At 59.5% G+C, this 12,698-nt stretch overlaps 1 protein-coding gene across 1 annotated transcript; it reads left to right on the top strand.

The window, feature by feature from the left end:
- Positions 1–3,689: 3,689 nt before the first annotated feature.
- Positions 3,690–7,295, top strand: LOC133045590 (protein piccolo-like). Its single transcript, XM_061127774.1, has one exon. It carries the CDS (start codon positions 3,690–3,692, stop codon positions 7,293–7,295), a length of 3,606 nt encoding a protein of 1,201 aa, XP_060983757.1.
- The last annotated feature ends 5,403 nt before the right edge of the window (positions 7,296–12,698 follow it).

Raw genomic sequence — 12,698 nt, forward strand, 5'->3', positions numbered from 1 at the left:
GTGCTGGGTAGAGAGCTGAGAGGTGGCAGATACAGCCTTCCTCCTGGGGGGCTTTGGTTTCCCATCAGGACCCACCCAGAGAGGGTTGATAACAAGGTCCTTTCGGCGGGCTTTTCAGAAGCCCGCCTTTGCCTGGGCTGTGCTCCTGCCTGGAGTGCCCTCCCTCCACAGATCTAAGTGCTACCCATGTGCAGCCTCTGGGACACAGGGCTGGTGTCTGAGCCCCTGGACAGTAGGCAGGGATGAGCTGCTGGGGAAACAGGCATTGCTTTTCACTCCATTAGCAAGTGCTTGGCTGCACTGGGAGCCCCTTAAGACTTCTTTTTTTACATATTTAATTTTATTTATTTATTTGGCTGCACCAGGTCTTAGTTGCAGTACATGGACTCTTTAGTTGCAGCCTGTGGGATCTAGTTCCCTGACCAGGGATTGAACTCAGGGCCTTTGTGTTGGGAGTGCGGAGTCTTAGTCCCTGGACCACCAGGAAAGTCCTCCTAAGGCTCCTTTTGATCCTAGAGTTTTTAAAGATGTCTAGAGTCTTCCCAGAGTACAGGGCAGAGAAGGCAGTTCATCTGGAAGAGTGCAGGGCCCGGGACTTGACAGCTGACCCCTGGGAACACCACTGAGCCCAAGACACATCTGTGTTGAAGAAGCAGGCCTGGGGGACTTGGCTGCTCACGGGGCCTTTCCTGCCTACCGTCCCCAGAGCCTCCTGAGTAGGAGGATTCCAGCCTGATCCACGGGGAAGGAAGGTTTCTCAGAGTGAGCAGACTGTCCCCACCTCCTGAGGTCTGACACTCTCCCCAGGGTTTGGGGCCCCCCAACTCTCCGAGCCAGCCCGGAGCGGGTCAGGTGAAGCGTGAAGAGAGGCAGTGCTGAAACCTGCCCTCACAGAGGAGTCTCGGTATGGCCTTCCCCTCAGACTGAGCTCCTCCCTGTTGCTTCTTGGCCCCTTCATCCCAGACAGCCCTCAGCCTGGGGAATGGGCTCAGCTGGGGGGGGGGAGGGGCTCTCCAGGTTGCCATGGCAACACGTTGGCCCTCCTCACTTTCCAGAATCAGAAATAGAATTGGATGCCCTTCTTCCTGGTGAGAGACTATTTAAAAACATGTTGGGGGGAGGGGTACAGGGGCAATGTCCCTGCCTGATCCCCAGTGGGGGCTGGGTAGAAGGGACCCAGCCTGGGAGCTTCTCTGACTGCCCCGCTGCCCCTCCCCTTAGCTGGATGAAGTGGAGTGGGCTTTGATCAGCCAAGAATTGTGAGTACAAAAGACTCAGCCTGGTCCCACAGGGTAAGTAACTAGCCCCTACTCAGCCAGGTTCCTGGGAGGCACTGGCTTAGTTGTGCCCCCCATGAAAATGCCCTCTCCCAGGCCTGAGCCGCCTGCTAAGCTACAGGGAGGAGCAGCAGGGCCAAGTGGGATATAGCTTGAGTATCGAGGAATTGAGGCTGCAGAGCTCGGAAAGGAGGCATGTTGGTTCCCTTCCAGCAGAGCCCATGCCCGCGTGGCCCTGGGCATGACACCCAGTGGTGGCACCGGAAGTTAGTGAAGTGTGAGTCCCGAGCTTGGTGGCCTGGCCTCGGAGTCCGCTCTACAACTCACTAGCGGCAACCTCTGCAGGTTCTCTCTCCTCCCTGTGCTTTGGTTGCCTCGTCTGTAAAATAAGGATGACAGCACCCGGCTCTCACTGAATTGCTGCGAGGCTGGGTCATAGTGCTCAGCACTGCCAGGCACAGAGGAAGCGCCCAGTCCATAGCAGTCGCTGTTCTCATCGCCATCGGGGTGTGTGGGTCCCAGGTGGGAAAAGCTGTCTCCCCTCTCCAGACTGCCTTCTCTGGTCCTTCCTTCGTGGGCCACACCCTTCTCAGGGCAGTTTGTCGCTGAGGACCTCAGCCCTGACAGAAAGGGTTATGCCTCACTTCCCCAGGAGGCGGGGGATGGCCAGGCAGTGATTTTTCAGGGCCTCCTTCCCTGCCCCCTCCCTCCAGCCCTCCCACAAGCACAACAGGCTGCTACTAGCATCTCTGTCACGGGGGAAAAACAAAACCAGATTAAAAAAAAAAGAAAAGCAGTATGCTCAGGGGCAGAGATTACTGAGGTGAATAGTGTTCAGCAAGCCTGTGTGTGTGTGAATGCATGCACGCTCAGGCCACAGAGCCTTGGGCCATGCCACCTTCCTGGACCATAGTGTCATGAGCAGCAGTGTCCAGAGACCTCTGTCCCCCTTCTTCATCAAAAGCGGCATCTGGGGAACAGGGAGGGGCCCTGGGGGCCTGAGCTGTGGCTGAGTCAGGCTTTGCCCAGGAAGGTACAGATGAAGCACCAAGCTAGCCTTGGTCCCTGGTCACATCGCTTCACACCCCACGGCCAACCGTAAGCATTATTTTTAACTTTTGTGAAAACACACCATTTCAGAGGACAAGACTACAGCTGCATTCTCCACAGACCTGTTTCCTGGGTAGAAAGACTGAGGCCTGAGAGGATAGCCCTGGAGGACAAGAGGGAGGAGGCCCAGAGCTCATAGCTGGGGGAGGGAGGAAGGTCTGACCCCACCCCAGTCAGAACTTCCAGACCCAGGCCTTCGGGAATGGGGGGGGGTGGTTCCCCAAACCAGGCCTGTTCTCTGTTTGCCCATCTACGAAATGGAGCGTGGAGCTGCCCGCCTGGCCTAACACCCTCCTTTCGTGTGTGCTGCCCAAGCCCAGTCCTTTGTCCAACTTGTCCTCACCATGTGCGGCCCCGACACCCAGTCCTTCACCCACATACTCCCAGTGTGAAGCCCCGTGCCCTTGGTGTGGGCAGTCCCCTAACCTCTGCGGCCGTGTTGTGACCCATTGTGTAATTGCTCTTTGGCTGGCCCAGTGTCCGCCGGGGCCCAGCCCTACGCCCAGTATTCTGCCAACGTGAGGCTGACACAATGTGACAAGAGCTAGAACATTGTGACTGGAAGGTTCTGAGCAGAGGCCCCACCCCCACCCGTGTCACCCCCATCCCCACCTCTGTGCGACACTGGGCCGGGCCTCAAGGACATGTGGCTCTGGGGAGGGGGCTCTGGGAGGCACAGGCAGAGGAAAACCATCTGGAGCAGAAAGACTGCCAAGGAGCAGCTGTCCCTGGAGCGGGAGCCGGGGAACATGGGGGAGGGGAGTTAGAGCCCGAGTCTGGGCCCCTCACCCACTTCCGCCTCTCAGGACTGAGTGGTGAGGGGGCTTGGCCTCCCCTCTCTCCCCACGGGCCTCACACACTTGGAACGGCATCCGTGGGTCAGGGTTTAAGCACCAAGTTGCCACATGGGAAATGGGGATAAAGGGCCAAGTCTGGCATCTGAGGTAGACTAGAAACCCAGGGGCTTCCCTCGGTGTCTTCCCTGCCTACACTTTTTTCCCCTTGGCCTTACACAGGCCTTCACCTCCAGGAGCTCTACCCTCGCTCTTGGGCTGGCCTGGGCAGAATGACTACCTGACTGTCAAAGAGAGAGGAGGACAGTCTAGGGTTGCCAGACTTCAGGGGATCCCTTGCTCTTTCCTTTACCCAAGATTCCCTGGGCAGGCCCCCATTCCTCAGGGGGGTGGGGCCCCTGGTTTCCCACACTCTCTCACCCTCCCCCAGGTCATGGGGGTGCTGTGATGTGTGGGGTTGCCAGGGCAATGAAGTGGGGGCAGGGCACCTAGGGCATGGAGCAGGACTATGGAAGTCACCAAGAAAGTGGGGGGCCCTGATCCATCGGGCCCCCAGGGCCACCCCTCAGTTGGCAGCCAGCAGCTGGGGGGTGGCGTCAGAGGGTCCCAGGGACCATGGATAAACTCGGGATCCGCATCCTCGAGGCACGGGGTGCCATTGTCCACCAAGGCCAACTCTGATGGGGCCTATGGCTCAGCCTCCCAGGCCCACACCCATGAGCCCTGTCACCAGCACCTCCGGGAGCCTACGGAGGTTACCTCCCAATGTGGCTATGAGCGGGCCTCCCAGGACACCCTGAGACTCCCCTCCACTAGCTCATTCCCAGGATCTTTTGTGGGAGCCCAAATACATCTCGTCACGGAGAATAGGACCCCGGCCCCACCGGTGTACACGCGCGGTGATGCCACCAGTGACACGGCTCAGCACGGACTCTACTGTTCCCGGCTTCAGGTGCAGGTGGTGGGGGAGGGCAAGGCTCCAGCTAAAGTCCTTGTAGGCTGGGGCAAAGGCCCCTGCAGCCCGGAGCAGACTGCTCCAGCGGGCATTAGGAAGAGCCGATGGCTACCGTATATCCCTTCAGGAGAGGATGGCTCACCTGCAGCCCAAGGTCCTTTTCTGGTTCCAGGTCATGATCAGGGCCAGGGCAAGGGCCCAGGTCCGGTTCAGGCTCCTCCAACTCCAACTCCAACTCGGGCCAGTACTCCAGGTCTGGATCCGATCTCAATGGCAGGAGCAGAATCTTACCCCTGCAACCCCGACCACCTGACTGATACCAATGCCACCACGAAGGGCCTGTCCCAAGACCTCTTGCCTGGGAAATATGGCAACCAGTGGCCAGTCCAGTTGGATTCTTCCAAGGGGGTCACATCCTGCCAGGACAAACTGAATTTCCATCCTCAGGAAGAGCCTCCCACCCCAGCACCCATCCTAAACAAATCCCCAGACCAGACCCAGGTACATGAAGTTACCCAAAGGCCAGTGTTACCCAGGCATCCCAAGAACCAAGTGGAGAAGCCCCTGGTCAGTATCTCTAGCCCAGGCAGCCCCAAACCAGGCTCAGGGCCCCCAGGAACCCCCAAGAGCCAGAGGGACAGCCAGGAGATCCGCAGTGCTCCGCAAAGTCAGCAGCCCCTCAATGTTTGCAACAACCCCTGCTCCAGTGGGCTGCCGTCTGCCTACCAGTTAAGCAGCCACAACCCAGCCCCAGTTCCTCCCAGGGAAGCCACGCAGATACCTGCCTCCAGTGCCCCTACCTGCCAGTTCCGGGATGCTGTGGAAGACCGTGTGCTGGTGTTTGACATGGCCACGGGCAATACCAGGATGGGGCTGCTGTGTCATGATCCCATGGGCTCCCGGGCAGTGCTGGTAGGCCTCATGCCCAGCCACCCACCCATCTATGCCTCTGAAAGCATGCAACCCACCCACCCGCTGCCCACGCCCATCAACACCCCTGACAGCGATCGTTCCAGCTTCTGGTCCACCACGGCCATGGTGTCCAGCCCCGTGCCCTCCAGCCTTTCATCGGGAAGCTACCGAGAGGTGGCCCTGGTTCCCAAAGAGGCTAGGGTCCACCTGGAATCACAAGGCTCCCCTGGTGCTGAGACACCCATGAGGATGGGGATGCTCAGTGGGCCTGTTCTACTGGGGACACCACTCCAATTTGGAGAGAGGATCCTGAGCCATGCCCATGATCCTGGCTGGTCCAAACCTGATGCTGAAAAAAACCAAGGGAGTCGCACTATCTGGATGCTGGATGCCCCTGGGATGCAGGATACCTCTCTGGGCCAGACCAAGAAACAACAGTGGATGAGCTCAGAGCAGACTGCAGAGCCAGTACCACCAGCCAAAAACCAGGAGGTGTTCAGACCCCCACTCCAGGAAGATACAGGCAGCCACAATCAGAAAGAGAGCTATCACCCTGATAGCCCTCTGGTCAAACGTGCTGGGCAGGCCCCCCTCGGCAGTCAGCCCCCACTAGCTGAACAGGCCCCCTCCACCAAGCAGCCTCTGCTTCCTGCTCAACCGCCTCTCACTGGAACCCCTATTTCCGGGCAGCCTCCCTTTTCCCAAGAACCCCTCATCTCCAATGAGCCCACCCTCTCAAGGGGTGCCCTGACCGCTAGGGAGCCTGGTCAGGCTTCCACCCTGGGCCAAGAAGGTGAGCCACTGGGCCATGCGGAGGTACACCAAATGCCCCCCGAGGAGACCTGCATCTATGTAAACAGAGAAAAGGTTGGTGCCAATGCTGCTCAAAGCTCCAGCTTACATCGGCTCTTGTCCTGGCAGCATGGCAGCTCCCCCAAGGTGCAGGAGAAGCAACTTTCCCTGATCGCGATCACTGCACCCGGCCCTGGTTGCAAGGTCTTGCCCATGGTCGCAGCAGGCACTCAGCTCCAGGGTCCCCAATTCAAGCTGACAACCGAGGACACGACCCACTCGTCGGTGGTCGCACACCTTGGCCTGCTCCGCGGGGCCTGCTATGAGCTGGTGCCCACCATGGATGCTCTGGCCGTACGGTCCCCAGTGCTCTGCCGCCACTCGCTGGGCCCCTACCAGGACATGGCTGCCGTGGTGATCGACACAGGCACAGGCTTCACCAAATGCGGGCTGGCTGGAGAGGACCACGTCCTCAGCGTGCTGCCTTCACGCGTGCAACTGCTGCAGCACCCAGTCCAGGGCCAGCCCAGGTACACGGTGCCCGAGAAGCAAGAGCCGTCCTACTCGGTGCTGAATCGAGGCGTGGTCTCTGACTGGGATGCCCTGGAGGTGCTGTGGCAGCACCTGTTCTACTGCAGGCTGGGCGTGCAGCCCGAGGAGCTGGCTGTGCTTGTGGCCGACTCACCCATCTCCCCGCGCACCAACCGAGAAAAGGTGGCTGAAATACTCTTCGAGCGTTTCCACGTGCCAGCCATGCAGACGGTGCACCAGGCCCTGCTGGCACTCTATGCTTACGGGCGCACCACTGGGCTGGTGCTGGGCAGTGGCCACGGCACATCCTACGTGGCGCCCGTTGTCACTGGGGATCTGGCCCCCCTTGACACCTACCGGCTGGACGTGGCGGGTTGCGACCTCACAGAACACTTGGCTCAGCTGTTGCTGGCGGGTGGCCAGTCACCGCTCAAGGCAGAGCTGGTCAACCAGATTAAAGAGACCTGCTGCTACGTGGCCATGGACATGACGGCCGAGCTAGCCCGCATGCAGTCGCAGACCCGGGTGGACTTCGTGCTTCCCGACAAGCAGATCATCACACTGGGCTCTGAGCGCTTCCGCTGCCCGGAGGCTCTCTTCCAACCCAATCTGCTGGGCGTCAATCAGCCGGGCCTTCCACAACTAGCCCTCCTCAGTATCAGCCGGCTGGAGGCCAAGCAGCAGGAGCAGCTGCTGGCCAATGTGGTGCTGGACGGTGGCAGCACCCTGTTGAGTGGCTTTCCCGAGCGCCTGAGACAGGAGCTGGGCCCCAGTGCCACCGTGCTGGGCTCGCCGCACCGGGCCGTCGCTGCTTGGCTCGGAGGCTCCATCATGGCCTCTCGGAACTCCTTCCAGAGCCTGTGGCTCAGCCGCCGTGAGTATGACGAGGAGGGCCCATGGGCCATTTACAAGTACCATCTATGAGCACATAAAAGTTCTGTTTCTGCTTGCTTTGACTACCATGGCGTATTTTAGGCACAGGGCGGTGGAGAGAGGGCAGGGGTTGCAGGCGTGGGGTCAGGGATGGGGGCCTTGGCACTCCCAAGGTACACCCTCCTCTACACACTGGAATTCCGTGGGCCTTGGCAATTCTGTCCTTTCCAGGGAAGCCCAGAGCCCCTTGGCTGACATTGGCCCTGGGCTAGCCTGACCTTTACTGTACCCCAAGGGCAACCAGAGAGAGTGGCTGCTGTGGGTTTTGCCCTGTTGCCCTGGCGACAAGCTCAATTACCCTTGATTGCCAGCTAGTTGCCATGGCAATTTCAAACATAATGAAATAACCCACACAGCCTGGAGTGAGTCACGAAGAGGGGAGCCCCCTCCCCAAGCTCCAGAGGAAAAGACTGCTTGCTTTCCCTCATACTGGGTCCTCCATGGGGGCTGAGGCCAGCAACATGACAACAGCCAAACAGTTCCTCCGATGGCTGGGGGGCCTAGAGCTTTGTTGCTCCATGGGAGGGTCTGTGTCAGAATCTGGGCTTCTTGGGGGAGCTGACCTGAAAGTGCAGATTCCCTCTGAAGTCCAAACCACGGCTGGAGCTCTGTGCTAGGTAGGCAGGGGCTTCTGTCAGCCAGTCAGAATATGAAGGAGTAGGAGTGCTGGCCTTTGATGCCGTGGGGCAGGAAATCAGGGTAGGGGGCTTATAAGTCCTGGATCCTGGATGGGAAATATGAACTGAGCTGGAGGGTGAGGCTCCTTTGTAGCCTCTGTGGATATGGAGACTCCCACCTTATCCTACCTCTCTGGTGGGAGCCAGAACTGTCAACTGTGGGGTCCCTTTGCCTCCTCTGTCTCCCAACCCAGGCCAACCCTGCCCACAGGGTGAGTAGGATACAGATCTTGTTAGGAGATCCTAATAGAGGCTATGGGGTAATGCCAATGCCAACTGCCCTATTTTAGTCCCAAAATTCACCATGTGTTAAAGGGCCTGCCATTGGTCAGAGGGTGGCTAGAATCCATGACCCCTGACTTGTCTAGCTCTGAAGAGCTGGGGTAGGAACAAAGGTCTGTGTCTTTCACGGCCGGGAAGAGGTGAGAGGAGGCACTCAGTTGTGTTGATACTTCCTGTCTGGAGGGCACCCCTGCCTGTGTCCCTCTGGCTGAGCACTGAGGGACAAGCCATGCCCCTGTCCCAACCCTGGGTTCTCATCTTTTGGGTGCCCTCTCCACAAAGGACAGAGACCTGGCTATCCTCACACATACCTGAGAGTGAGGGACGGCCCTATGTGGACAGACTACAAATGGCCAATGATATAGGGTCATCACAGCCCACCCCACCCCGGGGCACGGTTTGCCCTCTTCCTGAGTCCAGTTATCACACCCTGAGTCGGACTCCCCAGTCCTAAGGCCTGTGTCAGGCAGGAAGGGGACCAGGACTAGCTAGCTACAGCGTCCATGTGCACATGCATGCAAGCATGCCTGGGTGCACACAGAATGCAAATACGTGCCCCTGGGCACCACTGCACACACTGCGCTGTTGCCATCTCCTTTGGCACAAGAGCACAGACTCACAGACATCATCACACGTGTGCACATACACCCTGCCACGTGCTCACCCACAGGCACATGGAGTATGCACGGGACCCAGAAGAGGTGGAGCACTGCCAGCAGCAGGCAGGGCTATAGCGAGCCACTTCCCCTGCCTCGAAATCCCCCACGTTGGAGCTTCTCCTTGGCCTCACGTCTCCACCATGATCTTCAGGAAAGGCAGAAAATGTGTGTGATGTGTGGGGTCGGCAAGCCATGGATCAGATGCACCATACAACTCAGAGAACTGTTTCAATGACAGTGGGCAGACAGCAGGAAGGACTGAGTGCTAGGCCATTCATTCATTCTGCAGACATGAACTGAGCACCCGGAGACAGCACACAGGCTCTGGCCTGTGCCCAGCTCGCCAGGAGAGTCCTCACCAGTAGTTGAGTCAGTGTGGTAACTGAGACCACCCAGAGCCCAGGGAGCCAAGAGGCTGTGACCAAGCCAGGGAAGGATGTGAAGGGCTCCTCATCACCCCCTGAGGAGAAAGATACTGACAGGTCCTGTTTAAATAGTCATGTCCCAGGCTAGACTTCCAGCCCCAGCCCCAGCTTCAACTTCCTGACTTGGACACCTGCAGCCATGAGAAACCATCCAGGAGAGACTCACTCATGGCCAAAGGTTTGGAGATGACCCCACCCAGGATGGGGTCAGAAGGGTTCGGGTGAGGTGGGGCCCAGCTCCAGGCAAGCCTAAGTCTGGCCTTCAGACACTGGCCTTAAGGCTTGAGCGGGGGGCGGGGGGTGGCAGGGCAAGTATTTGGTCAACTTGCATCCACGACAAGGGACAGAGAAATGGCCAAGGACTTCCTGCAGAGCCTCCCCCTGGCAGTTCTCAGCCAGGGGGGTAGGTTCTCAGGTCAGGTCAGGTTCTCAGGTCAGGGGGCAGGTCTGCTGGGACTCCTGGGGGCTGTAAGTTCTCTTGTATCCCCGTATCCTAGCCCAGGCCACTAGGGGTTCTGCTGCTCAGGAAGTGCTCGAGGGCGATTAAACTGGAAAGAATGCAGAGTCTATACCTTATCATAGGTAACTTTCAGAGCTTGAGAAATTCAGAGGCACACTGAAAGGGGGCAGACTGGGCCATCCACCCTGGCTGGGACTTGGAGATGGGAAAGGCTCTGACTTGGAAGGAGGGGACGGAAGGGTGGGCAGAGAGACTGGCACCAAGGTCTGGGGCCCTCGCTTGCATGCACACACACCCCCATGTGTTTACTAGCTAGGGGAGGCCAGTCTATAGTGAAGCTTTCCCTAGTGACTGCCCAGTTGGTTCTTTTTAGTGGGTTCCGCTCTTTGAGTCAGGTTTTGGGAGCTGGTGGGTTCAGGTGGTAAAGAATCTGCCTGCAATTCGGGAGACCTGCGTTCGATCCCTGGGTTGGGAAGATCCCCTGGAAAAGGTAATGGCTACTCACTCCAGTATTCTGACCTGGAGAATTCCAAGGATTCTATAGTCCATGGAGTCGCAAAAGAGGCGGACACGACTCAGCGACTTTCACTCAGTTTGGGAGCTGGACAGAGCGCCAGTACCCTAGAGACCACGACCCCCCAAGACACTCCTGTGCAGTTCCAGGACTCAGGCTTTCTCCCCACACCTTCTACTCTGCCGCACCCTCTACAATGAGCATCATAAGGTACCTCCAGTCCCTGTTGCCCGGTCAGCCCGGTGCCTAAGGGAACCTTCGAGAGCCTGGCCCGGGCCGCGCAGGCCAGTGCTCACCGTCTCTGCTGCCACCCCTCATCAGCCCTGCTTCGAGTGGGATTCCGGGCTCAGGCTTCTCCAGGGTAGGGGCGGAGCCGGCTGAGGGAGGCCCCGCCCCCAGCCCGCCCCCGGCCCGGGGTGCGAATCCGGTGCCGGCGAGCGGCGGGAGATGCTGGAGGTTCGCGAGCCGAAGTGGCTGCAGCTGGCGCCGCGTCTGCCCCGCGTGCCCGGAGCGGATTCTGCCCGCCACCCCCGGAGCCCTCGGCGCCCCCACTGAACCCGCGATCGCATCCTCCCTGTGACCGACCAGCGCTGCAGGTGCGGGGTGAGCCGGGAGGGGGTGGGCTCCCGGAACGCACGTTGCGAGGTCTTAGGGGATTGGGTCTCTGGTTCGAGGTTCTGGTAGCCGAGTGCGCGGGGGCGCTGCAAGGGCTTGGGGTCCTGGCGGGGGCAGAGTACGCGGGCTCTGCAGATCCAGGGCTGGGCGTGCGGGGTTGGGCTGAAGTTCCCCATCACCTCAGACGGCTCGGGGGTCCCAAGGGAAGCCTCTGAGACTCAAGTCCAGGCCAATCTCCCCTCCTTGTCCCCCATCCCACCCCTCGTCTCGCTGGGCTCCTAATTGTGAAAACGTTAACCTTCCAACATTGAGCTGCCCCAGGGGGTTGGGGCGAGGGCTCAGCTGTCCCTCTGGACTCCCAGAGCCGCCTCCAGCCCCTCCCAACTGCCCCCGGACCCCCCCTCCCTCCAGCTAAGCAGTCACTAATTTCCATGACAACGAGAGTTCTTTATGGGCGACAACCTGAAGGGGGCTGGGCGGGGCTGCCGCTCGGTGGGGGAGGAGGCTCAAGCCCCCGGGGACCAGCAGCCCCCTAGCCGAGATCCAGCTTCCAAGCCTTAACTCGGGGGCCTCCGTGGGGGTCCAGGGTAGCGACCCAGCGCTGCGCGGTGGGGGTGGGGGACGCACATGTTTCTGCCGGGAGGTGCGGGGCTTGGTGCTCACACGTGTGCCGCCCGCATGTGTGTTGCTGTGCCAGCGGGGGCGAGTCAGCAGCACTGGGGAAGGGGGTCAGGGTGGCAGCACGGTTGGGGAGCAAGGCCCCCGGCTGGCAGGGTGAACAATGAGAGAGTGAGTCTGCCTTCCCCAGCCTATAGCGTCTGGCAGAGACCCTAGGCTCTCCCAGCCCCCCATAGCTGTGCCAAACTGCTTTTGTCTGCACCCCCTAGGCAAAGCCTGCTACCAAGTTCCCTCCGAGGAAGCAGGGCTCTCTGTCTATCACCAAAAGCTCAGTCTGCAGCAGTCCAGCTACTGGCCAGCCACCCTCCTCCAAGGGTGGCTTTGAGTCCCCCAAGGACCACCTGCAGGGACCTGGTGTCCTTCCTGTCCCCCACCCCCAGTCAATTCCCGTCAGCTTTAGGCACCTACTGGGCCCGATTTTCCTCAACTGAGAAATTGGTGTCTCCGCTCCCCTCTGTGTCAGGCTGGGCCCTGGGCTGGAGCAGAGATCTCTCTCCTTTTCATTTACAGAATTTGGTAGGGATCCTCCTTCCGTATCAGCTGCCTTTTCCCATATCAGCTGCTGGCCCTCCTCTCCCATCCTTGTCCTGGCAGGTGGACAGTCCTTGCCCTGGGAGAAGGCCACAGAGTCAGTGATCTCCATCCAGGGAAACTGAGGCAGAGTCGGTGAAGGAGGGGAGGATGCTGTGCAGTTGTTATCCTGTTCTAGACTGCTCGGGGTGCTGTTTCTGGCCTTCAGACAAAACCCACTGTTGGGGAGGGGGCGGCGGTGGCAGGGAATGAGGCTGAGCCGCCAGAGAGGCCCTGGGGACCCAAGGCCTCTAGGGAAGAGCAGATGGGGGTGGGGGTGGCTGGGGAGTCCAGGCAGAGCTGGGTCAGCTGACAGGAGGGGCTGCAAAGGGAAGCAGCCAGGTCTCCAAGCTTCATTTCCATCCCCCACGCCTGTGCCTTCGACATGTTGGACCTGCCTTACCTAAGCTGCCTTGGTGACAGGGAGAGGGGCTGAGAAACTGTTGTGACTGAGGGGACCACAACAGATGGCCTCTTCCCGCACCAAGTTCAGTGCTTGTCTAGGGGGATACAG

Source organism: Dama dama, chromosome 24, assembly GCF_033118175.1.
Source record: "Dama dama isolate Ldn47 chromosome 24, ASM3311817v1, whole genome shotgun sequence".
In the NCBI taxonomy this organism is placed as follows: domain Eukaryota; kingdom Metazoa; phylum Chordata; class Mammalia; order Artiodactyla; family Cervidae; genus Dama; species Dama dama.